A 26944-nucleotide genomic window follows, 5' to 3' on the forward strand; every position below is an offset into this window, starting at 1 on the left:
ATGATAGTCCACATTCTTTTTATGCAACATAGCCCACTGCCCTTACATACTCCACTGACTGTAGGCTTGTTAATGACTGGTTGACATGTCGTGGGGCTCATTCACAAAAGTTGCCAATATTATGAGGAATTATAGCACAAGCCTTCAAGCTTTTTCAATTATGCTGTGTCATAAAACAGTTTGCTATTCTGAACGGGGGGACTAGACCTTTAAATCCACTGATTCCATATGGGAGTCTCGCATAATACTCAAGTCAGCTGACTTAAGACGCCATTTTGTCAGCCATTTCCTACACTGAGCCATTGCCAGCGTCTCTGCACAGCACAGGACGCCCCGTCTGGCCTTAGCTTCATCTACCCGGGCTTGGCAAACAGCAACGGACCCTGCACATACGGTACCCGGGTGGATGAGAGACAGTCTAGAGGGTCGGTCAGCACCCACTAGACCTCTGGAAGGCGCTTGGCCCCGCAGCACAGAAGCGGTACAAGTCACAGGCAGACATGGCTTTGAAGATTGTCAAAGGGAGCATCGATCGGATGTTCGATAAAAATCTCCAGGATTTAGTACGTGGCATTAGGAACCACAAGGAAGATGAGGTAAAACCACCAACGAGCAAACACTGTCACCTGGAACATTTTTTAACCTCCCATTCATTAATGTGTTTGACTTAGCTAGCTAACACACATTGTCATTACCGTTATCGCTGACCAGCTAACGTTAGCTAACGCTAGGTAAATTAACGCTAGGTAGGCTGACCAGCTAACGTTAGCCAACAGTCACTCAAAACAGTCCTTTTCAGCGGCTAATGCCAATTTAACTTTTGCGAAATGACACGTTAGGGAATGCATGTTGGTGGTAACTTTGTAGTAACGTTACATGTCAGGTTTTAAGCAAGGAGGCTTAATGAAGAGTTGTTACTGACAGCTAGCAAACCTAACGCTAGCTAACTGACAGTTAGAGGAAGCAGCTCGATAGATTATCACAAGGGGAGATTACTCTTCGGCATAACGGTACCAGACAGTACCATTAGGCAACTACCGCTAACTAGCTAGATCAATGATCGGCTTTTAGTGACTGATTCATTTTGGGAGTATCCAGAGGTCTTCAATCTGCCAGATATAGCTATGTGTCACTTATTTGAGTTGAATGGCTGATGCGATGCTTTACATGGGCAAAGGACAGAGTGTGAAAGAGGCATAGCCTCTCTATCTCCTTAAGATGGGACCATTCTGGATGTTGCTTTTATAATTGCATATTATATAAACTCGTAAAATCCTTTGAAATGGGTCAGCCAGCAGCTCGTTTTAAATACCCCATCAGTGGTTGATGGTGATGTCATCCCTGTCACAGCTCTGTGGTGATGACAGGCTCATCGTATCACCAGGAGATGGAGTTGGGTGGGATGGCCCGTTAGAGGGCAATGTTTGGGGCAGCCACGTTTCCATCTCTCACATCAGCCTGCTCTTATACGCTCTGTGTTGGCTGTGTCTAACCTTGTTCCTGCTGTAAAAATGCTATGTCAGGTAGTTGGAGGGGGTGGGTATAAGGCGGGATCCTTGGGTTATTCTTGCACAGAGCTGTGGTGGTGCTGTGTACACCTGTCTCAAGCTGTAGGTCAGGTGTGAAATGTAGAGGTAGTGTGTCTAACCTGAGGGCAGCTTTTGGATTTTATTACTTTTTCAACGTGGCAGATTTGACCTGCTTACTATCTCACCCGAAAAACTATTTACAAGCATGGGCTAAACCACCAAATCTAACCAGCTATATACACATTTTGCTTGGATATTATGTCATCTATATTTGTGTCTTAATGTTTTTGGTAATCAAGCACTTAGATCAGCTATGTTGTTTGAGGCTATCAATGCTTGATCTCTTGATTCAGTGTATGGGCTGAGATGTTCACCCATTGTAACCCAACCTGGGCAGCCTAGATAAGGTGGTGGTTGCCCAGTCAACAGTGGACAGTTTGCTGAAATATTAATACGCTGTGAGTGCGTGCAAGCCTGAGTGTATGTTGACTTTTTCCTGGCCAGCCCACAGTTTGTTTTTCATGTGTGTGCTGACTCCTCGTACAGTTCATTCATTCACTCTCCCTCCCACGCCTTTGGAACAGCAAGCCTATTGTAAAAAGGTGTGAGGATGTCCTAAGTGTAATTCTGTGAAATTGCTGCTAAGAATTTTAAGCGTATTTGTAATTGACGTTTGTTTTAAAAAAAAAAACAAACAAAAAACTCATGAGTGCACATTTGCACTCATGTTTTGCTTGGAAGGTATATGCCTTTCAGTTGATCTCTAGCTCAGTCTGCATTGTTGGCTGAAATAGTATTTCCTTGTTGGCCCTTTGACAACTATTTAAGTTATTTCAATGAGTTCTGAATCGGTCATCGAAGATGAGTGTGATGCAGAAGCACCGTGTGTGTCTGGTGATCTTGTGTGGAATCCCTCCCTGCCTGCCCTACAGCCCTGGTAGCCACAGTTACTCCAGGAGCAACAGCAGAGCTCAGTCCCCCCGCCTCCTCCTGTGACTGTGCTGTCTCATGACCAGCACACATGACCAGCACACACTAGACTCTACACAGCTACATGTGTATGGGTGTTTGCAAGGTTGCTCCTCAACAATGTTTGAGATTGCTCTATCTAGAGGTCTAACTGAGCTTGCCCTCCACTGTTGAATGACATGTACCAATTTGTCTCTCTCTATTTCAGAAAATCTAGTGTATTATAACAGGGGTCATAAATTCGGCTTTTTATCATTCATAGGATTGGCCTCATTCATTAAGGCGTCATAGACAAGTGGTACCATTTACTTTGTGTCAGTATTGGCCATTGAGGAAGGAAATTATCTTGGTCTACAAGCCAAAGCCACATGCCATATTTCAACTGTGACTTGGAACAGGGCCTCAAAAATTATGTATCACATTAGTAGGGCTGAACAATTTAATTGTTTTCTAATCGAAATCACAATTTAAAAGATTGCGATTAGCTAATCATGAATTAATCGAATATGAAATATGTAGTTAAATGTTTGGTGTAACATTGGATTTATGTATCACAGATTGTTTTATAGAAATGTCCTTTTTTCAGTGGATCTTTCCTTTTATTTTTTTATTACTTTTATTAACATGATCATAGAAGGTTCAGTATGTAGCTAAAACAAAAATCGCAAAATGTAATCATAATCGCAGTATCTGGCAGGAAAATCGTTCAGCCCTATACAGTAGTCAGAAACTGGCTAGCACAACTGTGGAGCACACAAGTCATGAATTTGATGACTTTAGATTTGGCCTAACTGTATCCAACACCAATGGCTCGTGATGTGACTTGAGTTTGACGTTATGACTTAAAGCCCAGAGTCAAAGAAATGCCAGAGCAGTATAGGGGAGTTGTGGCCTAGAGGTTAAAGAAGCGAGCTTGTAATCGGAGGTTGCCGGTTCAATCCCCAGACTGATAAATCTGGGTGGGGAAAGTGAAAGAGCAGCACTTGTCCCTCCCTCATCACCACCCCCACTGAGGTGCCCTTGAGCAAGGCCCTTAACTCCAACCGCTCCAGTGGAGCTGCTCTGTGGCCAGCAGATCAGTTCTCAATCATAAGTCGAAATAAAAAAAAATATTAAGAGATGAAGCCAGCCAACATTGTGACTTTATAAAGTCTAGGATACATTTTTAAACTTGCCTGACTTGATTTGACTTGGGACTTGCAAAACAATCAGCTCCACCTCTGCTGGCTGGTGTCTTGGATAGCAACAGCAAACAGGATTTTTCACCTTGTGCCCGGTGCTTTGTAGCAGCCTCCCACTCCGGATATCGCTCCATCTAATCTCATCTGCTTTCTGTTTGTCCTCTTCCTTTGTCTGTCCTCAGGCCAAGTACATCTCCACATGCATCGATGAGATCAAACAGGAGCTCAAGCAGGACAACATCGCTGTCAAAGCCAATGCTGTGTGCAAGCTCACCTACGTAAGATCTCTCAACACCCTCCACAGAATCACTGACTCTTTCTGCCTTGATACATAGGCACTGATACACATACAGTAATGACAGACACCATCATTGTTTGGCTCTTAGTGTAAGCCCATTTGTGTTTCTTTGGCCAGAGTCTCTTTATTTTTATAGCACTAACAGGGTAATCAATTTAATATTCCACCCAGGATTAAGGAAGAAGAAAACTAACCAAACAAAACAGATAAGTTCTTATTAGAATCAAATCTTAATAAGCATGTGGTTTGTAATATGACGACCAAGTAGTTACAGGAACATAGTTTTAGGAACAGTCCACTTCTAAACAGTTCTACTAACTACTCTCCCCCAAAACAGTTTTTTCCATTTGCATTCACTATGGCCAAGTGGCCATAGGAACTGACCTTTTGTTAATATAATCACAGCCATCTAACCACCACTATGTGGAAAAGGGAAAAGACCCTGCCCTGAAGTAGGAGCTGAAAGAGTTACAGGAACTGTGGCCAGAGGAATTTAATAATCCCCAAATTGGTCCAGTCGGAACAGGAGAAAAAAGGGTTCTAGGAACTGCAAAAATCCCTCCAGTCGGAAAGCGGCTATTGATTTTGGTACCTTCCAATATGCTCAAACTGTTTTCATACTGCAAGTGCAGCATGTTGCGTTGACAATGCACACAATGTCAAATTCTGTTTTTGCTTGTGATAACTGTAGGGAGCCGCACACAGACTTTGTTCTTTGTACTGTATATTATTTATTTTTATTCAAATAGCATCTTGTAGAATCAAAAGCCCATTGTTTCAGCCCATTGTTTCGGCTTAAGGCTTCATCAGGGGCCAAATAGAAGTGACCAGTAAGAAACCACTCCATACATTTTTATAAAACCAGTACAACTACATGTACAAATGTTTTGTTTTGTAAATGAAGATTAGTCACTGCACAGCCTAATAGCTAGCAGCCGGCACATATTGAGAACAGTGTATAATTTCTGTTAAAATAAAAGCACTCTTTCTTTTTAGCTTTTAGCTCCAATCATTTAGCCTCTCTGTGCACCCCGGGGACAGCTTGGAGCCCCGCTCCTCTTTTTATTCACCCACCTCCCTCGTTGTCTCTTTTCTTTTCTGTGTTACAGCTTCAGATGCTGGGCTATGATGTCAGCTGGGCCGCTTTCAACATCGTTGAAGTCATGAGCTCCTCCAAGTTCACATACAAGGTACGATTGGAATATAATCGTTCTGCACATCTTGGACATGCAGAACAGTTAACCAGGTCACTTTCTGGATTAAAGGTCATGATGTTGAGACTGTGGTGTATGCCCAAGTGTAGATCTGTCAGGGCATTATTGTTGAAATACAGTCACACTAACAAACTCTGTCCTTTTCTGTAGCATTTAAGTTTAATGCTACATTTATCCACATAGAAACTCACCCAAAAAATTGGTTGGTAATTGTTTGTAATAATAGCATTGTACTGAAATGTATAAAGTGTGTAGTTACAGTTAAAATGCAGCACAGTATGTCATTCTTTCTGCTTGGTTTTTCTTCCCCCAGAGGATTGGCTACCTGGCGGCCTCGCAGTGCTTTCACGAGAGCACTGATGTCATCATGCTGACAACCAATCAGATCCGAAAGGTCAGAGATGTTCTTCTTCTGTGTGCTCTGTGAATATCTCTTGACGGTTATTAATCCCTCAGCCAACATGTTTCTGTCTTGCCGACTATTCCTTTAGTCATTTTCTTTTCTTGTTTTTCTTTCCCAGGATCTCAGCAGTCCCAACCAGTATGACACAGGTGTTGCCCTCACTGGCCTCTCTTGTTTTGTGACCCCTGACTTGGCACGGGACCTGGCTAACGACATCATGACACTGGTGAGTCATGGGGAGTATGTCAAGAGGTTTACCTACAAGGATTTTTGCTCTTTAATATTTGTTTCTGGCTACAGTAAATTCCTGCCGTTAACTCCTGCCGTGGCTTTATTTACCTCAGAACTTTGCGGTCAAGAAGAGGAGTTTTTTTCATTTTCCAGCTTGAACACAACTGTGTTTTTTTTTCCTCCCACCCTAGATGTCCCACACTAAACCCTACATCAGAAAGAAAGCGGTGTTGATCATGTACAAGGTGTTTCTGAAATACCCAGAGTCCCTGCGACCTGCTTTCCCCAGGCTCAAGGAGAAACTGGAGGACCCAGACCCAGGTATCAGGAAAGACGCTGCATTCAGTCTGTTACGCAGGAAGCTTGTGCTTTGTCACCTGAACCCTATACATTATTCAGCATCTAAGAATGTGAGATTAAGGAAGGCTCATTTGTTATACTGCCACTGCCAGGGCTGTCTGGCAATATTCAACAACTCAGAAGACTATTTCTGTTGCAAAGACAAAAACATCTCGCAGGACATTTATCTGTCTTTATGGCATGGGAGCAGGAACATGCCAGTGGTGTCACACTTATTTACTGCACATCAGCGAGAAAGTATTCACTGTTCTCTAAGAAATTTCTGCACACGTTTCATAAAAAAAGACACATATTTTTACATTTACTTTGTCACTTGTCATAGCTTTTATACATTAACATGTTTTTCTTTGCCTGTGTTATTATGCTGTATTATTGTACATCATTGTTTCTTAGCCATACTTAATTCACTCTAAAGACCAATTAACACACAAATCCCATTTTTATTTTATTTTAGTATGTTTAATGAATTACGTTTATGGACTTTTATTCAGATTACTTTTAATGTTCTGATCATCTTTGTTCCTCTTTAGGTGTTCAGTCCGCAGCAGTAAATGTTATCTGTGAGCTGGCTCGGAGAAATCCCAAGAACTACCTGTCTCTGGCCCCACTCTTCTTCAAACTCATGACCTCCTCTACTAATAACTGGGTTCTCATTAAGATCATCAAGCTGGTACGTCAACAGGATATAGGGAATTTGGCTTTGAAGAGGTTATGGATTGCTGTAGAAATATCCCATGTGGTCTTATATTGCTGCCATGCTCTTATTACTAGGGTTGTTCTGATACCGATACCAGGATCAAAAATGCCTCCGACGCTGCCTAAAATGCTGGGTATTGGTATTTGCGAGTATGCAAGTCTATGCACAGATCCAATACAATGTAATTTAGCCCTGGAAAAAAAAATCGACCTTAAAGTAGTTTATTTATGTTCTTTAGCAGTTATGACTGAATGTCAAATTTAGATAATAAAAGAAAGATTCATGGCATTCAGTCTCTATGTTCTTCTCTATCTATTTCTATCTCTACTTATTACCATGGATAAACAGGAATATAACATTTACTGTGCACCACCACAGTATTGTACCAATCATAAAGGGATAAATCCATCATAGAAGAGGAAGTGATACTAGTTTCTCCACCAGCGTTAGCCTCAATTGACCAAAACGCAGTGAAGACACATGACGGGTTGCATTGCTTAGCAAGTTGTATTTCTGTAAACCGAACCACCACTTTCTTTAAAGTAACAAGTTCACATCCCTTCTCTTGTAGTTGTTACATGTCAAATACAAGTAAATGACAGCACATTTTCACATTATAACTCCTTGAATCCATCAATGTTTATGAAAAGATAGTTTTAATTCTGCTGTGTCATGGCACTCTTTGTATTTGTTTTACAGTTCGGTGCACTCACACCACTGGAGCCACGGTTGGGGAAGAAGCTGATCGAACCTCTGACAAACTTAATCCACAGGTGAGATTAGATCCCTTAATAATAAGCTTTTCAAAAGCTGTGATCTGACGCGTATATCAATAATAATCTGCTCTCTCTTTTCTTACCATGTCCTCCTCTCTCACAGTACCTCTGCCATGTCTCTGCTGTATGAATGTGTCAACACTGTGATTGCAGGTCAGTCAATGTGTGCACTGTAGTGGTCTCATTCAGTTTAGTGTGTGCTTTTGCTCTTTATTTCAGTCATAAAAAAAGAAGTTAAATCCACATCTTGAAACCTTTTTTTATGTTAAGTTCATATTCCGCTCTAATTGTTTTATTTTTTTTTTTTTTCTACATTGCAGTGTTGATTTCCTTGTCCTCTGGGATGCCTAACCACAGTGCTAGTATCCAGGTAAGCCTCTGAGGTCCACTCCTCCATCTGGGCTTTCTTGTGGTTAATTTGGTCATAACCCTTTCCACCCCAGTTGATCCACAATGCATGCTTTCTCAATTTTTCTGTTCGCAAGTCTGTCTGTTCAAACATATTGGCAACTATTAAGCTTAAAACAGGCTAGCAGGACTCATCAAAGCTGTTGTTTTTTTTCCTCTTGTTTTCAGTTGTGACTGTCAGTTATGCATGATCAAATAATTGTTTTCACCATTGAATATAAGCCCCATTTCCCCTTCTCTTGTTTGTCTCATTTATGTTTTTTGACATGTGAAGAGTTGGGTGTGGAGAGATTTTAATGGCTCTCCCTTTCTCCCCCCCTTTTCTCTTGCTCTCTTTCTCTCTTTCAGCTCTGTGTGCAGAAACTGCGAATCCTGATAGAAGACTCGGACCAGAACTGTGAGCCCTCTGTCAATGCCTGCAGTGTGTCATTTTCTCATTGTCTGCGTGTTTCTGACTATGGAACAGTCCACCCTCTTAGACGACAACAACGTAGACCCCCTGACTCTGGATAACTCGAACATTATTACATTCCCTCTCTCAATTAAAATACCATTTCACTTAAGGCACTACCACTTTAACACACAAATCCCATGATTGACACAGAAAGTGAACAGCCTACAGCAGGGTTTTCCTGGTTTGTTGCTTTAATTTGAAAGGGATGAAAGTTTCCAGTTAGCCATTCTCAAACATAGGGCTTGGAGATAGATAGATAGATAGATAGATAGATAGATAGATAGATAGATAGATAGATAGAGATATATATATATATATATATATATATATATATATATATATATATATATATATATATATATATATATACATATATACATATACATACATACATACATACATACATATATCACTCCCTCCCTCCTCCCTCCCTCCCTCCCTTCCTCCCTCCCAGTTGGAGATGAGAATACTGCATCCAGCCATTCGAGTTATCTGGACACCCATACATAGATAGTTTTGTGCATGGAGTAGACTAGAGGCCTGTACTACGAAGCAGGATTTGGCGTTAACGAGCTAACTTAAGGCTCAACCCAGGATTTTCTGTACTACGAAGGTGGATCAGTTGTTATCGGGTTCAATCGCCATGGTAACTCATGCTGAACACCTAACGTGGTCGGGAGCAGGTTAAGTTGGAGATCAGAGATCAACCGGTGTAAAAGCACCGCCTACTGACCAATCAATACTCGATTGATAACGGCGTCACCGTTCTTAAAGAAGATGAGAGAGAGAGAGAGAGAGAGAGAGAGAGAGAGAGAGAGAGAGAGAGAGAGAGAGAGAGAGAGAGAGAGAGAGAGAGAGAGAGAGAGAGAGAGAGAGAGAGAGAGAGAGAGAGAGAGAGAGAGAGAGAGAGAGAGAGAGAGAGAGAGAGAGAGAGAGAGAGAGAGAGAGGCTCATAAAAGTTAAAACATTTAGAGATCGACAACCCTGTTAACATTCCCTGATTGGTATTTGTATGAAATATATATATTTTAATGGGAGGGAATTGCATATCGGCTTCTTGAGCCATGTGTCACCAGTGCGCACATCGGTTTGAATTATGTTTTTATATTTTTTATTTGCTCTCACGGTCGCTTCCCACTGCCAGGGTTGCAACTGAAATAAAAGGCTAAAGCAACGACAGTTTATGGAAAGCACAAGTGTAATTATGGTCAGATCTTGGTCCTGACTGATGAGGAAGTGATATTAATAAGCGTTGTGATTTAAACATCTACAGCGTCGGCTATTTATTTTTGTTTTTTTTGCCAGCTTTCCTTCCTGTTTTAGGAAGTAGCGACTGTATCGTGTTATGCCTGTAAAACCGTGTCTGTGGTCTTCATATTTATGTAGAATTATAGTTTTTGTTTTTTTCTTGTTTAAAATATGCTCTGCGTAGTATGTTTGGTCATTTGTGCAAACGCCGCCTCTTTATGTAATGCTGGAAAAAACCCTGAGTTGACTGAACTAGTTGATAACCAGCGTCGTAGTACAGGTTATGCGGGACCGCGGTTGTTAGGTTAGGTGAAGCCGGATAACTGAAAGAAATCCAGGACATGTTGATCTTGCTTCGTAGTACAGGCCTTAGACCCCTGATGTTTATAGAGCAGACTGTGAACCTGTGGTTTTAGGTTTTGTTTATTCTTTTACCATACCTTTTTTATAGTCATGCTTTAGGTATAACACTTTCCTAAAGTGAAGGAGGTGAAAGACCAGACCTTCCCTGGATTGTGAAGATGCTTTGCTGGTAGAATCAGTAGGTAAAATAACAAAAATAGAGCCGAGGTCATGCCCCCAGTCATTTCTGCAATGTATTCACTGCAGTAACCAGCCTCACCTTACCCACAAGGTCATTACGCACACACTTATTGATCCAAGAACTTGAGAGGGATTTGTCTCTGCCAAATTAGGTGATTGAAAAAAAAGGCCATGATTCAGCAGATTTCTAAATCTTTAACAATCTGTTTGATGAGTAGGAAGAGCAGCAAGAATTCAAAAGAGGAAAAAGCAAAACAAAACGTGTGTGTGTGTGTGTGTGTGTCCTTTCCATTGTATGTTTTGTGTTTCTTTCCTTTTGTGATATTTTGTTTGTGTCATTTCCATGTTTTTTTTTATAGATTATTCCATGGAAGATAACGCAACAGTAATTTGTTCATATTATATTTATGTATAAATATTTTCTAGATGCAGCTAGCTAGGCCTTATAGAGTGACTAGATGTAGGGAAGTGCAGTAAGTAGTAGTAAGTGTAATAACATTTTAAACAAGTTGTCCAGTTTCAAATGAATTCTCTGTCCTCTGGAAACTGGATCTTTTTCTATAGTCAGGTTTATAAATGATAGGAACTTGAATAAGAAAGTATTATGAAAGCATACTTTGTTGTTAATGTAGAGAATAATGTCAGCTGATAGAAGTGTATATATACCTTTTAGTTGCTGGGGTGAGAGCTAAGGGTGAAAGCATGTCTGTTTTGAAATACGTTAAGGCCATGTTTGTTTTTATAGTGAAGTACCTGGGCCTGCTAGCCATGTCAAAGATCCTGAAGACCCACCCCAAGTCAGTGCAGTCTCATAAGGACCTCATCCTCCAGTGTCTGGATGACAAGGATGAGTCCATTCGCCTGAGAGCTCTGGACCTGCTCTATGGCATGGTATGAAGCAAAGACATTTTTCAGTTCATTCTCAGTTTAAGTTTTTACTTAATCAGATTTGTAGTGCCAGATAATCTCTGTTTCACTTTTGCCATAAGTTAATGCAGAGTTCACCTGGCAATTGCACTGTTGTATGGTCCTTGATTGGTATAGGTTGTCAGGGAATGGCACTATTGTTGGCCAAAATAGTTCATGGTGTAGAAACTTCTGCAGGTTGTGTAAACTCCATACCAGTGGTTGTGTGATATTATATTATGTCTAGGGGTGTCAAGATTTTATTTTAAATGAAAAATCCATCGAAAATGGATCTGCGATTTCCCCCAGTATTTATTTATTTTTTATTTATTTTTATTTTTTAACCATAACCCTAAAGCCTTACTCTCACCCAAAGAAAAAAAAGACCTATGCTAAAGACATAGGGGAACGTTAGCTTACCGGTAGCCTGCAGCTTGACTTTTCCACACACCATGGCCACTACGAAGGTAAAGCATGTGGGCTCCTATGGGACTCCATGGTTCAACCATGTCACTTTGTTAACCTAATTGTGCATTCAATTGCACTTTGTTCATTTTGAGAAATTTAAACTGTCGTTGCAAAGTAGTATTCTACCATCTCATTGCTCTTATTGTGGCATTGCTGTCCCTGTTGAGAGAAAAAAAAAATGTTAAATTGAAAATTAAATCAACCTTAAAATCGAAAGTCAAATCGTGACACCCCTAATTATGGCATATGGAAATATTCTGTGATTTATTCACAGTACAAAAATTGCATAGTCAATTGTGCTCTCTTAGTTTTAAAGCTGTTTTGAGGATATTCTGTCTCTCTCTGCCTGAGTAGACCAAATGATCTTTTAAAGCTTTACATTCATGCGTTTAAATTAGGTCGTTGTTGAACTGGTGTCTGCTCTCCCAGGTATCCAAGAAGAACTTGATGGAGATTGTAAAGAAGCTGATGCTGCATGTGGACAAAGCAGAAGGAACCACCTACAGAGATGAACTGCTCACTAAGATCATCGACATCTGCAGCCAGAGCAACTACCAGTACATTACCAACTTTGAATGGTCAGTTACTCCACACCAGCATTGTCTTTATATTTCACTCCATATTTTGTTAACTTTTGTTTCATTTTCCTCTCTTATGACATTAACCGCAGCTCTTAATATCTGCTTGACAGGTACATCAGTATCCTGGTGGAGCTGACCCGATTAGAGGGCACACGGCATGGCCACCTCATTGCCTCTCAGATGCTGGATGTGGCTATTCGGGTCAAAGCCATCCGGGTCTTTGCTGTTGCCCAGATGGCCACTCTGCTGGACAACGCCCACCTGTTGACCGGCAACGTGCAGCGAAAGGGCATCTGTGAAGTGTTGTATGCCGCCGCCTGGATCTGCGGTGAATTCTCAGAGTATGTTGATTTCTCTCATTGGAATGCACACTTACACACACACACACACACACACTGGTATAGGGGTGAAACCACTCTTCAGCACACAGTTATTGACAGTTGAACCCAATAGAGAAGGTAAACTTGAAGTGAAACAACAACCATGCATGACAATGTCATGACTGTATTATAATGATAATAAGGTATCCCAAGACCCAAGTATCCTGTAACAATGAATCCATAGGGAGATTACTTGACAGCTTGGTTCAGATACTGTGCTTCCCACCTCTGTGTTTCCTTCCTCTTTTATCATCCGTACAAGCTAGCCCTTAACTGATAGATACTTGACACACTCTTTCGTTTTCATCACTGCAATGCTAATCTGTGTCTTTAAATTGGACTCTGAAATAACCTCAGTGCCATCCCGGAAATTACATAAGTATTGTAATTCAATGTAGTTTTCAATCAGGCCTTTCTCTTAATCCACCTCCTCTCCGTAGACACTTGGACAACCCGACGCAGACGCTAGAGGCTATGCTGCGGCCTAAGGTGGCCACCCTACCGGGCCACATCCAGGCAGTGTATGTGCAGAACGCAGCCAAGCTGTTTGCCACCGTGCTGAAGAGCCAGGAGGGGAACACGGACAGCACAGCAGCGCAGGAAACCAGCCAGCTGATGATAGACAGGCTTCCACTGTTTGTTCAGAGTGCCAACCTGGAGGTCCAGGAGAGGGTAAGAGCGATATGCATATAGTACAGTCAGAACTGGTTTTCTTTTGCCCAAACCATAACACAGATTCTTACTTTTTGACCTTTGGCATCATACACTGTACCACACAAGGTTATTTACTACGTGCAAATCTGATAATTGACTGCTAATCTGCCTGTCTGCCTCACCTTCTGTCATGTCCTCAGGCGTCTTGTATCCTGCAGCTGGTCAAGTACATCCAGAAACTGCAACAGAAGGACGTAGAAATAGCGGAGGAAGTCATCGCTCTGTTTGCTGGAGAACTCAACCCTGTTGCCCCCAAGGCACAGAAGAAAGTGCCTGTTCCTGAAGGGTGAGTTGGGTCAATACATAAGGAACACACACACGCATGTTGGAAAAAGTCCTTAAAACCACAATATTACATAGTTTGACAAGACTGTATTTCTAATTTTGTGGTGTAAAATCCATAGCTCTAGTTCATACCATTGTGATCCACCAGCAAGATTAGCTAAAGCTTGTATGTCTCTGTGAAGCTGGACCAGTGAAGTGTAACAGAGTTTATTTGTTCAGTCTGGACTTGGATGCCTGGATCAACGAGCCTCCATCTGAGAGCGAGTCTGAGGATGAGCAGCCCAGGGCTATTTTTGCCAAGGAGGAGCCCAAACACTCCCGCCCCCGTCACACCGAGGTGGACGAGAAGGAACTGGCGAAGGTGAGCTGGTGTATCATTGTAGCATTGTTAAACTGTACAAGCACCATTGTTTTATGAATAGTATAGATGTACAGTAGCGCATATATGTATATACATTTCACAACAACTGGAAATAGTCAAGACATTTATTTATGACGCAAACATTAGACAGAAAGGTGTTTCTTAATCTCCACATGATCATGCTGTCCTTATCTTCAAAACAACTTGACTTTTTCTGAGCTCTACTGTGAATCTAACTTCCCATGTGGTTCCCCTCTCTCATGCTAACCTGGGGGGGACTGGGCCTTCATTGATTCATTCATGCAACTGTTTTTTCTTCACCCTCTACCAGAGGAGAGAAGCCAGAAAGCAGGAGCAAGCCAACAACCCGTTCTACATCAAGTCCTCCCCATCCTCTCAGAAGGTGTGCTTACCTAGTCATCATCACTCAGCTTTTTACATGTCTGTTGAATCCAGTCTGTTGTCGTAAGTAATAATTACCATATATATTGAATACATGGGTTGGACTTGAGTATAAAATGTATACACTAACAAGTCATGTAGGGCTGAAACGATTCCTCGAATAATTCGATTACAAAAAAATCGCCAATGCAAAATGACTTGCCTCGAAGCTTCGTTAAATCAGTGTTACCACCATTGTATCGCTGACGGACGGTGTTTCCGCACGGAGCATTATTACTGTCGCACACCAGACGCGGCTCAGTCTGCTGCTGGCGACACATGCCAGAGCGTAAGTAGTGAGGGGCTAAGAGAAGAGACAGGCTGGAGAAAACGACAGAAAGTGTCCAAAGTTTGGAATCAGTTCAAACGTAATTAAAACTAAAACTCTGTACAGTGTGTCTACTGCAAAATGGAACTAGCTTACCACGATAATAGCACGACGTCAGTGCTTTAGCATCTCAACAGAAAACATGGAGTCTAACTTAATCCTCCATTCCACGAAGCGATGAAACTACACCAAACACAACAACTACCAAAATCAAAGACAATACGTAGTGGTGACCACGATCTGATCTAAAGAGCTGACGCGTTGACTATCCCTTCGGAAAAACAGCAGATTGTTGTCTCTCTCTCTCTCTCTCTCTCTCTCTCTCTCTCTCTCTCTCTCTCTGCAAGGAGTAACTGCTGATCAAACGATCTAATAGCATAAGCGTAACAGAGCTGTGTGACATAATCAAATATACAAATGAAAATAGGTTGAGTATAACTAATATTTACATATAGGCCTACTGTATATACAGATCAGTCTCAGGTTGAAACTTGTAGTTCTGAAAGTTAAGTTGCACAACTTAATGTAGTGTTTATGTATGTTTAATGTATGCCTTAGTTTGAGGTTGATATCATTTGAAAACTTTTTTTTTTTAAACAATGTAATATGGCACTTAAATGCACTTAATATGTTTTAGTTTTTTGAGAGATGATATTGTAAGCAATGTAGGCAATACATATGTAGCTTTTTTTCTGAAAATGTTGCTTTTTTTCCCCCCTAGTTTTGGTTGTTTAAAAACGCAAAAGAATTGTCGTTGTATCCACACTATTGGTGATTATTTATCAAACTCTCATTGTGTTAATATTTTGTGAAAGCACCAATAGTCAATGTATTTGGTCAAAACTATCGTGATATTTCATTTTCCATTGCCCAGCTTTAGTCTGACTTACCGGATGTAGACTGTGCGTATAAGCCTGCCATCTGCCAGCTATTTTGGCCGGCATTCTCCTCTCCTTCCACTCCCTCCGCTATCTATTTTCCATGTGCACCGTTGCCGCCCAAGACGATTGTGATTGGTTTTTAGAAATGCAAACAAGCCAGAGCTTTTATTTCTCCATAGCAGAATTGTAATGGGTGCTTCCAGACCTTTCTCCAGCTCTGACACAGCGCTCTGGACATAGGTCTGGCTAATTGAGGCTATGTATTAAATCAATGTCTCCTCTGTGTAGGTGTACCAGGAGGCCCCTGGAGTGGAGCACATCCCTGTCGTGCAGATTGACCTCAGTGTGCCTCTTAAAGTCCCAGGTAGCACAAACTGTTTTAATGCTACCGCAAACACTTCTTTCAAAATCACAACTCTCAAAATTATATAAAAATCAAATTGGTTTACTTTACTGCCATCGTAATATATAATTAAAATACAGTCATGGTTCAGGTTCAAAATAATGCTATTTGTCTTACTTCTCTTATGTTTTTGCATTCTCTGCTGATGTTATTAAAATATGACATAATACATGTTGCAGTCTTCGGTCCCACAGGTCTGCCTATGTCTGACCAGTACGTGAAACTGGAGGAGGAGCGTCGGCAGAAAGACAGAGCAGAGAAGAAGAAGAAGGAGAAGAAGAAGAGGAAAGAAAAGCGCAGCGGCCGAGGGAAGAGACATGATTCAGGCCCAGAGAGTGAGGAGGACATCACGCCTGCACACATGGTCGACATTGTTACCGAGGAGATGCCAGAGGTACCCTGAAGCTGTGTAAACATCACAATGAGTTTTGAATTGACAGGCATCATGACTCATAGTAATAAAATACATTTGATTTCAATGTAATCCTGTGCGTTAGACGGTATCAGTAATTTCTGCTCTACATAAGACTGGAATTTACTGAGACAAACGAAAGATATCAGTTTTCCTGTCTGATTATATTGTAATGCTGTTTACACATTACTCTGATTTTATTATTGACCAAAGCACAGTTACATACAGAAACTGTATGAATGTATCTCAGTCAGAATCCAATACCACAGTCGTTTGCTTGGTTTTTTGGGTTTTCATCTCGGAGACAACTGAGACTGGAGTCAATATGTCAGCAGATCACATTTTGTGTGTTGTTGATATAGATTTATTTACAAAGTTATTAACTCTGTTTTATTGATTTTACGCCCTCTCATTACTTCAGAATGCCTTACCCAGTGATGATGATGACAAAGATCCCAATGACCCTCATAAAGCCCTGGACATCGACCTGGACAAGTGAGTCCACAGCATTTAGATGTATATGTACTCTACATATACACTTATAGACACTTATGTAAATTTAACTTTTGACATAAATGTTAAAAAAAACAAAAAAAAATTGATTTTCAGTCCAAATGTAGAGCTGAGGAACACCGTTTCATTGTTCAGTTGAATCTTGAATGTATGAATCTTGACTTTTTTTCATCTGGATATTTTCTCAGCGTGATTATTTCCTGACCTTCCCAGCTGTAGTGTCACAGCCGATGTGACTCTACCCTTTCCCTCCTCTCACTCCTTCTCATTGCGTTCTGCTTTCTGCTTCCTCTTTTCTATGCCTACATACACCCATTACTGCCTCTTTGTGTGGGCAGCTTGATGGAGATGGCTGGGCGCAGGTGAGTACTGTAGCACCCCAGCCACAGGACCTGGGCTCCGTCTGTACATGGATTGCCTCTCTGTCTTTTTCTATCTTTTAAAATGGCTGTCTTGCTCCTCTCACTAACATAGCTGTCCGTTTTTATTCCGCATTCAGAGTTTGCAGTACCTGCTCCCTCTTTTTGCTCTTCTTTCCTAGTTTTTTCAATATCTATCATTCACTGTAGGCTTTGTCCTATCTAGTATAATATCCAGTATCCCTTTTCTCGTACCCTGCTTCCTTTTTTAAAAAAAATAAAAAATTAGCTTGACAATATCGGCAGCATATCACTCTATTTCCAAACTGTTCTATGATTGCTCTGGCCTTCAAAGAAGAAGAATTCTCTCAAGAATATACAGTATCTCTTTGATAAGAGTTGCATTGTTTCATAGTAAACAAAATTAAACAAGATAATTTGTAGCTGGCTGCTGCTGATGTTCTCAGGACTTCATCTTTCACCAGCTTTCCTTCTGGAATAGCCTCCTAAAAGCATTTTGGTTATTTTTTTTGTTTTTGTTTTAGAGAAGACCATCAGCATCAATATGCTTTAAGGAAACTAATCCCAGGGGTATGATAGTATAATTTATTTTGCTCCCGTTTCCCAGATTCTCCTCAGTTCGGCAGACTTGCCATGCCTCCAAATTCTCACCAGCTGTTTTTCAATTGGATACTTCTCCTTGCCTGCCCTTGGTGTGAAATAACAAGCACATGTGCCCTGAGACCAATGCTATGATTTACAGTTTATCTTGTCCCATTTTTGTATTAGTATGAGGTTAAACTCATTTTTATGACTAAGAAGTTAAGAAGAGTAGAGATTGTGCAGGAGTAATTGTAAACACCTGGAGGAAACTGTCTTTAGAATATCTCTGCCATGGATTTCTGTTATTGAACATTTTCCTCCTATATAATAAAAAAAAGAAATAAAACTAGTTAAGTTAAAACAAAAATAATAAATGCATCCTGCAGACTAAGTAAAGCTAAACTGAAAATAAAAAGACAAATAAAAAAGCACAAGAATTATTACTCAGGGCTGATGACAGAGCATTGTGCCTTTTTTATAGAGAATAGCCAGCAGGGGGCTGCAGTGCATTTGGTTATTGCTTTAAAGGGTCCGGCTTGGGGAAATAAACTTTGATAGCTCTTATCAGTTCAATATGGAGGAATTTATTGGTGTAGTTTCTTGCTGTCTGGGAAGTTCTAGTGCTTCTAGCTCTGCCAGAGGAATGGCTTAACTCAACGCTTTGAATGAGACCTGGCTGCTCCACAGTGCAGAATATGTGCCTGAATACAGTGGATTGCTGCACCCTACAACCCTTGATCACCTTTTCTAACAGATAACAGAATACTTAATAAAAACTAATACATGAAGTTATAATATTTTTCAGATGATTGCACTAACTCCAGGTGGACAATAATCGCCTCATAAGTCCTCCTCTAAACGAGGTCAAAATGTGTGTCTGTGCATTTTCATTTGTCCAGGCCACTTGCCGACAGCGAGAAGCTGCCAGTCAGGTCCCACCGTGCAGCAGAGGTTCTCAAAAGCCCAGCTCAAGATGGAGAAGCAGAGAGCGCCGCTTCACAGGAGCCCAAGAAGAAGAGCAGCAAAGAAAAGAGAGAGAAGAAGAAGGATAAAGACAGGGACAGGAAGGTGAGGGTAACATGTCTACAGGATTATTCCCCCGAATCTCCTGCAAACCACACTCTCCTTATTCTAGAAGTCTAGAAGCTGAAACTGCTTCTTAAAACCAGTAAATCTGATTTATGGAGCAGTTTGAGCGAGGGGAGGAGGGGGGCGGGGCAACAAGAAGCTGTCAACCATCATGACGTGATGAGTCAGAGGTTGTGGTTCTTAACCTTGTTGTGACACAGAGCTGAATTTATTCTCCTGTTTTCTTTTTCTTTTTTGCAGAAGAGCAAAGAAGACAAGAAGAAGAAGAAGAAACACAAACATGAAGAAAAGGGGGAGGACCTTCTCGGAGGTCAGGCAGACGAGCCTGTGGTCCAATCAGAAGAAACCAGTGAGGTGGCTGCACTGCCCACCTCTACCACTGCTGAGGTGCGTCATTACAAAAGGGTGGAGCGAGCCCGTTTCCTACTTAGCAACAGTTTATATCCAAGATACGATTTGACCCAGAATCCTGATTTAAATACTCTGGTGTAAAGTAATTCCTGATGAAAAATGGTTTAAACATATCACTAAATATAGAGTCTACAGTTTCTGCTAAAAGGTTACATGCATACAGATATTCTTTGATCATTTTCATTGACTCAACCCTTCCATTGCTTCCTCCCAGCCTGTGCTTCAATCAGCTTTAGTGATCAAGTATCAGTTTCCACGTAGCTGACTGCGCAGGCTCTTGCCAAATACTTGATTTATTCATGAAATAGAACAGTGTGTAATCCCTGTATCCATTTTCATGAATAGTAGATAGATACAGTACCTGTTTGGCCCTCACCCCTCTCACCTCCTCGCACTCCTCTCCCTCCCTCCCTCTTCTAGGTTTCGGATCTGGATTTCTGGCTCTCAAACGCTCCAGTGCCCTCTAACACCCAGGTTGAGTCGCCCCCCTCTTTTTCTCTCTATCTCTCTCACTCCTCCCCTCATCTCTCCAGTTTATAATTTCTTCTTTCATAACTCCATGTTTTATTGATCTACCTCATGTTTTTGCCATGTGTTCTCCCTCTATTGCCTCTTAATTTGGATCAGTTGTTTTTTCACATCTTCAGCATCTCACCTTTTTGACACGACTTCCTGTCTTTCGCAGGTCACATAACACTTTCCTCTCTCATTCTACAGCTGTCCTCTGTTTTCCAGCATGTCTGTATGTACAGCGTGTCTGTGTACACAGTATGTGTGCATTTGTCTCACAATGCCAGTGGTTCTCTCTCCCTCAGCATTTGTTTTGCTCACTGGGTGTTGTGTCGGTCTTGAGTTCATAATAGATGTTGTTTTTGTTGATGTTGTGGTGGTGACCGCTGTGCAGAGGTTCCCTGGAATGTGGCCTGGAGTCATTTAATTTTGTTCCTGTAGGCCGCTGGCTAGTAAACGTTGATGTGAACAATTCAGGATTAAAGATATTAAAAAAATCTGCTTTGCAGATGTTTTTATGAGGAAGGAAATACATTCAACATGTTTGTTGGGCCTCAAGGTTTCACACACTACTTTTGTTATAAGAAAACCTCAAAGGGCATCTTTAACTTCTTACCTAATGATTCACAACATTAAAATAACGGCATTATTTAACTTTTGAATATTTTTCATGAAAAACGTCAATGCCATTAAATGTTGCAGAAAAAACACTTATCTTCGGATAGAACCATGCTAGCCATTGCCCCCTTCTTTTCAGTCTTTATGCTAAGCTAATGTCACAGACTGCTAGCTCCACCTCAATAATGAACCGACAGATATAAGCGTGGTATCGATTTTTCTCATCTAACTCTCAGCAATAAAGTTAATAAGCGTATTTCCCAAAATTTCACACTTTTGCTTTAACCATACCCGATAGCTTGTGACATTAAAACAAGATGTTAGCACAGACTTTGTTTTGTACCTTCCATACCTTCTCAATCTGTAGAAATTTGGTATGTGAAAACCAGATCCGTCAGGCATTCTAACTTTGGTTTTGAGGAATTCTGTTTTAGAGCATGTGCACTTCTGACCTAGAAACGCTACCCTTTTAAAGACATGCCTTGACATGTTTTTGTGGACGACTTTTCGTATTGGTTGTCACAGTAGCAGAAGAGATCAGATTTTGACCCATAAGGAGCTTCCAATAGGATATATATGTAGGCTGTCACAAGGATCTTGTAAATCAGGCGCTTTAATCTGTTCGCTGCAGCCTGTGTGGCTGGTTAGTACAGTTGCATCAACAATCCAAATCAATACAGATGCCTACAGACAAATTCTACTTGGGGGTTTCTTATGCAGGCACATTTGTGGTTCAGCTCATTTGGCTGGTTAGTATTCTTGCATGTGATGCACTTGGTTTAACACATCAGGTTTATGTTTGTGGTATCACAGAGCTCGTAAGTTGCAGCTCCATCACGAATGACTTTTTTTAATGAATGATTGAACTCCCTAACTTCCCTTAACCTCTGTCAACGCAGAAGTGACAAACACTGCTGCATGTGTAACACGCTATGGTTTCTCACTGCTCATGCCTTTGTGTATTTTTGTGGTGGTGTGTGCGAACAGGAAGCAGCAACAGTAGTAGCAGCAGCAGAAGCAACCCCCACGCCTGAGGTGGCCTCTGGCACGGTGCCAGACTCCGAGCCTGATGAGCCCAAAGACACCGAGACGGAGGAGACTGTGAGTCACTGCTGATGACGCGATAATTGCAAAGTAGAAAGTTTGTCTGCTGTGCTAGAGATTCCAGTTCACAGTGACCTGACAGGATGCAGCACACTGGCTGCATCCACACGTTTGTGTAAATGATGTGCCACAGACCTGCCAGTTTTGATGAGGTCTCGGGAGGAATACTTCTACCAGTAACCATGTTTCATTACCAATTCAACCTCTAGAATTTCTAATACTATCTCTCCATCTGCCTTGTGGGTTTTCGATGATAAGAAGTCCTCCAAACACAAGAAGAAGAAGCCGAAAAAGGAGAAGGAAGAGAAGGAGAAGAAAAAGAAGAAGAAGCATCATCACCATCATCACCACAGCGACGGAGGTGGAGAGGAGTCGGTGCAGAATGGCACTGTGGAGGAGGAAGAGCCTCTGCCGGTCAGTGTCAGCCTGAAAACATTCAGCACACTTTGACTATAGCATGTTTTTATTTTATGCTTTGAGGGAAGAAGACCAGTCACAAGGGACTGACTTCACTAACAACTTAATGCTGCATTTGAGCAGTATAATTTATCATTCTGATCTGTGCCTCTTAGCTCCTCTGTTTAAACCCCCTGACTGCCACACACACACACACACACACACACACACACACACACACACACACACACACACACACACACACACACACACACACACACACACACTGTGTGTGAACCAGTTCCTGTTGCCTAGTTGGCATACAGTGTCAGAGAATGCCTGATCTCACCTGAGCTCTTCTCTCCTTTCAGCCCATGTCCAATTACTGCCTGCTGGCGGAGAACTCCTACATCAAGATGGTGAGTGATGGCGAGATGCTGCTGAAGAAAGGGACTTTTACTACTGGGCTCAGACAATTCTGTTTTCTAAATCCACTATTTTTGGCCTCATCTGGGCTGTAATAACATTTAATTCACTAATTTAATTTGTGATGTCTAATGCCATATGCCACCCCCCCCCCCCGACAGAGCTATTCCTGCCATAAATGACAAAGCATTATCAGATCATGTTAGACATTATTTATCTACCGGACTTAATCATGTTTGCATTCTTTCATTCACTTTATAATATAGAGGGATGATGAAAAGATTTGCACTAGACAATGGTTCGCTTGACAGATTACAACACACACTTGAGGAGCAACATGTTTGACCATCTGATTGACCTCATGTGATCTTTGGCCTTAATTGACTCCGTTGTCATGTTGCTGTGTCACTGTATATAATATTTAAGTAAAATGTTATTACTAATAATAATATCCAGGTTGTGGAGCCTGCATTTTCCCTTAACATTGTGGAAATTGTAACCTTCCTCTGCGTAGACTAAAATAGAAATGATCATGCTAATGTTCATGTTTAGGCTGTCGATATTGGTGTGAAAGTTATCTAAAACAACAGTAGCAGTAAAAAAAAACAAAAAAACGACGTATGCAGATCCTCTTCTTTTCTCTCCCTCTCTTTAAAGATGATGGAGGATGCTGATCAGGTACTGGTTAAAGTTCTGTCAGTGACAGAATATTATTAAATCTCTTTTCTAGATGTGTTTCTCTCTGTTCTTGTTGCTCTTCACGGCCTGGCCCCCGAGGCAGACTACGTTAGTGTTTCCAGGAATCATTCTGTCCTTGTGATTTTTGTCCTTGGGCTCAGACCGGTTTCTTGGAAACAGCGGTGTGTGCTTCGGTGTTGGGTTTATGATCCGATTTGCTGTGTTTACTTTATGTCTTATCTGAATAATCCTCGCTCATTGAATTACAAGATGGCAAGGCATATTTATTTTATTAATAAAAATTAATTTTGTATTCAAATTTGTCACCCGCTAAGGTTAACGACATCCAGGGGAACCTGCAGGATGGCAGTCAGGTGGTGGTGTCTGTTATATTTGAGAACAAGTGTGACAGCTTCCTCAAATCTATGGAGTTCAACGTCCTGGACTCTCTCAACTCCAAACTGCAGAGGCCAGAGGGGTCGGGTCCACATGACGGCCTCACCGTCCCCTTCCAACTTCCACCTGGTCAGTGATTATCTGCAAAATGCATGCCTTTTTTAATAGAAGAGTTGGATTTCCCTAAACGGTACACATATACAAGATACAGTTTTTGTGCTATGGGTGAGGTCATTGTGTTCACTCTACTGTAGTGTTCTAAAGTGGTGTGTACCTCCATTGTAATTACCCTTAATCTATTTCAAACCTCACGAGTTTTGTTAAGTCTGATTACTTAGCCGTGAGCTTTTCTTTTGTGCTTCAGGGGTGTCCAATGAGGCGCGATTTGTCTTCACCATGCAGAGCATCATAATGCCACAGAAACTGAAGGGAACCCTCACCTTCATAGTAAAGGTGTGAAGAAAAACACAAACACACACACACGCACTCAGACACTGACTTTCATACTGTATTTGAAACCAGTCAACGCTTCCATAGTGTTGTTAAATTGTTCAGGTTTACTTCTTAAATGCTCTGATATTCCCCACTTTTTCAGCATTATGTATTTTGCTGCTGCCATCCCCAACATGTCCAACATAAATCAGCATTGTTGAATATTGTGACATTTTGTTAAAGTAATTCCCATTTTGTTTATTCCACTTGTGTAAAAACCATGTTGAGGGCAGCAGGGTGGCGTAGTAGTTCAGAAGCTGTGTACTTCAGCGAGACAAGGAATCCAAACCTGCTCCAGGTTTCATTTTGATAACTTAGGCTAGGTTTAGACGCAAACGATCTGAAGAGAAAACGCAAAAGTGGCGTCGCGTTCTCACTTTTTATTCCGTGTTTAGACGAGCGTTTTGGGGGGGGAAATCTGCGTGCATATGGTGATGCAAGTGTGTGAAATTTGATGTAATATGCACACCTGGCAGCTAGGTGGCACTGCCACACAACACCACCAAGTCCGCGCGCTCGCGTACAACCTTCCTTCTACTTCTCTCCCTAGTAGCACGAAACCAAAACATGGCGAAGCGAACAACAAAAGCTGACAATTTTGTCTGGACAGACGAGGAGGGTGAGTTATTGCTCCAAACAATGCACACACACACGCGCCACACACACACATATTCGCGCAGTGCGTTTTTACCCTTTAAACGGTGGAGCGTTTTTAAGATTTCCACACTGGAGTGTGGTTTCACTTTTTTTGCATTTTTAAGCCCCAAAAACGCCGTCGCCGTCTTAACGAAAGGCGCATCTGATAAAATATTTTGCCGTTTTCACCCGCGAGCTTATTCGTGTAAACGGGGCCTAACCCTTCACCCAGATCCCTCTACAGGTCTGCATGCCAAACGTTTGTTTGTTTGTTATTGATTATCTTTTATTTGTTGTTGTGTTTCCACAGAATGAGGACTCCTCCACTCATGAGAAACTGGACTTCAAACTGCACTTTACCTGCACCTCCTACCTAATCACTACTCCCTGCTACAGGTTGGTGTTTTACGTTTCACACCACGTTACAGCCCACATTATAAAGGTAGAAAACCTACATACTGACAATTTTTTAAATTTAAATCATTAAAGTGCTCATATTATGCACATTTTCAGGTTCATAATTGTATTTAGAGGTTATATCAGAATAGGTTTACATGGTTTAATTTTCCAAAAACACCATATTTTTGTTGTACTGCACATTGCTGCAGCTCCTGTTTTCACCCTGTGTGTTGAGCTACCCAGTCAGAAGCAGAGTATCAGGGAGTGTCACGCTAGCAGCTAGGCGAGCATTATAACGTGTGTTACAAAGTGACACACGTTCGTCTCTGAAGTAAAGGCTGGACTACAATAGAGCTGTTTGGAGCAGTTTGTGAACATTGTTTTCTGTTGGAGATGGTAAGTCCCTTTGGGGTGGACTTTGGGCTTTTTCACTTTGTAAACCTATAACGTGCAAAAAAAAAAAAAGATATATAACACAATAAAGGAAAAGGAAAAAGCCAAAAAGCATAATATGAGCACTTTAAAATAAAGGTAAAGCAGTGGAAGTATTGACAGTTTTGCCTAAGAAAACTAGAACTAGAAAAAGTGTCCAAAATGTAAATGTGTCATCCTCTGGGCAGCAGTAATACATAGGTTCAGTACATTTCATGTCAACCTGCACAGTTTTTATTTGGATTTTCTGTGTAATATTTGAAATGTATGATTAAGTGTAGCACTAAACGAAAAGTCAGTGGGTCACTAAAAACCTTCCAGTTTATCGCCTGGGCATGATTCACATCCACAGCGAATGTAATACAAATTTGGTGGGTTAGGATTAAGTTTCTGAGTTGTCTTAGCTCTTTGTCATGCTTTCGTTAAAGGTCCCACGGCATGAAAATTTCACTTTATGAGCCTGCCTATGGTCCCCCAGTGGCTAGAAATGGCGATAGGTGTAAACTGAGCCCTGGGTATCCTGCTCTGCCTTTGAGAAAATGAAAGCTCAGATGGGCCGATCTGGAATCTTCCCTTTATGATGTCATAAGGGGAAAGGTTACCTCCCCTTTCTCTGCTTTGCCTGCCACCCACAGCTTCCCAGAGAATTTGGCCTGCCCATGTGGAAATAGAGCTACAACTGAGGCTGCAAGCTGGTCAAGGCCACACCCCCCACCCCCTCTCCTCCTCAATAGCTACAGACAGAAATGGCACATACTAAGGAAAGCTCATTGTGGGACTGGCTCTAGTGGCTATAATTCTGCACCAAGGCTGAATTTTGGGAAAGAGACTTCAGATACAGTATTAGGGATCCACTAAGGTCTATATAAAAGCATCCAAAAAGCAGCATGTCATGGGACCTTTTAAGGAGAAATTAAAAATCTGAGTTTGTTTTGTTTGGCCAGTGATGCGTTTGCAAAGCTGCTTGAGTCGGGCGACCTGAAGTGCAGCTCTGTCAAACTGGAGGGAGTCGTCATGCCCTTCCACCACCTACTGGCCAGGATCTGCTTCCGCCACCATTTCTCTGGTACGTAAACACCCCAGGCCATATAATATTTGTCTCAAGAGACAGACTTTTGCCCTAAAACCTCAAGGTGCCAGATGAGTATGGTGTTCCACGTACAGAATTCAACAGTACAGTGTTTGTCAGGAATTGTTTGGTTTGACCATGTCGTTTACAAGAAAGGTAATCGGATCGTATAATTGGATGCAGTTGTTCTGATTGTTTGTTTGTTTCCGACACTTGTGTTCTTTTTGTTGGGTTGGATTAGTTGTGGAGAGGATCGACTCCTGTGCCTCAATGTACAGCAGGTCTATCCAGGATCACCATGTCTGTCTGCTGGTCAAAACTGTGAGTGAACCAATGAAACTC

At 41.5% G+C, this 26944-nt stretch overlaps 1 protein-coding gene across 9 annotated transcripts in view; it reads left to right on the forward strand.

Annotated features, from left to right (window-relative positions):
- Positions 1–265: 265 nt before the first annotated feature.
- The window catches only part of ap3d1 (adaptor related protein complex 3 subunit delta 1), a 27432-nt gene continuing 753 nt past the window's right edge, over positions 266–26944 (forward strand). The window contains exons 1-34 of one of the 9 annotated variants that reach the window (XM_039810413.1): positions 266–596; positions 3862–3957; positions 5087–5167; positions 5505–5585; positions 5713–5820; positions 6017–6146; positions 6716–6855; positions 7582–7655; positions 7762–7811; positions 7979–8028; positions 8415–8487; positions 11057–11202; positions 12115–12263; positions 12377–12607; positions 13087–13318; positions 13501–13646; positions 13865–14006; positions 14338–14409; positions 15945–16020; positions 16239–16453; positions 16893–16966; positions 17323–17346; positions 18846–19014; positions 19276–19422; positions 19867–19920; positions 21562–21675; positions 21937–22092; positions 22446–22493; positions 23158–23178; positions 23514–23703; positions 23939–24027; positions 25013–25098; positions 26478–26599; positions 26844–26923. In XM_039810413.1, coding sequence (XP_039666347.1) covers positions 501–596; positions 3862–3957; positions 5087–5167; positions 5505–5585; positions 5713–5820; positions 6017–6146; positions 6716–6855; positions 7582–7655; positions 7762–7811; positions 7979–8028; positions 8415–8487; positions 11057–11202; positions 12115–12263; positions 12377–12607; positions 13087–13318; positions 13501–13646; positions 13865–14006; positions 14338–14409; positions 15945–16020; positions 16239–16453; positions 16893–16966; positions 17323–17346; positions 18846–19014; positions 19276–19422; positions 19867–19920; positions 21562–21675; positions 21937–22092; positions 22446–22493; positions 23158–23178; positions 23514–23703; positions 23939–24027; positions 25013–25098; positions 26478–26599; positions 26844–26923 — 3762 coding nt within the window. In that variant the 5' untranslated portion in view covers positions 266–500. The remainder of the gene's footprint in view (positions 597–3861; positions 3958–5086; positions 5168–5504; positions 5586–5712; positions 5821–6016; positions 6147–6715; positions 6856–7581; positions 7656–7761; positions 7812–7978; positions 8029–8414; positions 8488–11056; positions 11203–12114; positions 12264–12376; positions 12608–13086; positions 13319–13500; positions 13647–13864; positions 14007–14337; positions 14410–15944; positions 16021–16238; positions 16454–16892; positions 16967–17322; positions 17347–18845; positions 19015–19275; positions 19423–19866; positions 19921–21561; positions 21676–21936; positions 22093–22445; positions 22494–23157; positions 23179–23513; positions 23704–23938; positions 24028–25012; positions 25099–26477; positions 26600–26843; positions 26924–26944) is intronic. The other 8 variants (XM_039810415.1, XM_039810417.1, XM_039810419.1 and 5 more) reach the window with 8 other exon arrangements.

This window comes from Perca fluviatilis, chromosome 9 (assembly GCF_010015445.1).
Source record: "Perca fluviatilis chromosome 9, GENO_Pfluv_1.0, whole genome shotgun sequence".
NCBI classification, from domain to species: domain Eukaryota; kingdom Metazoa; phylum Chordata; class Actinopteri; order Perciformes; family Percidae; genus Perca; species Perca fluviatilis.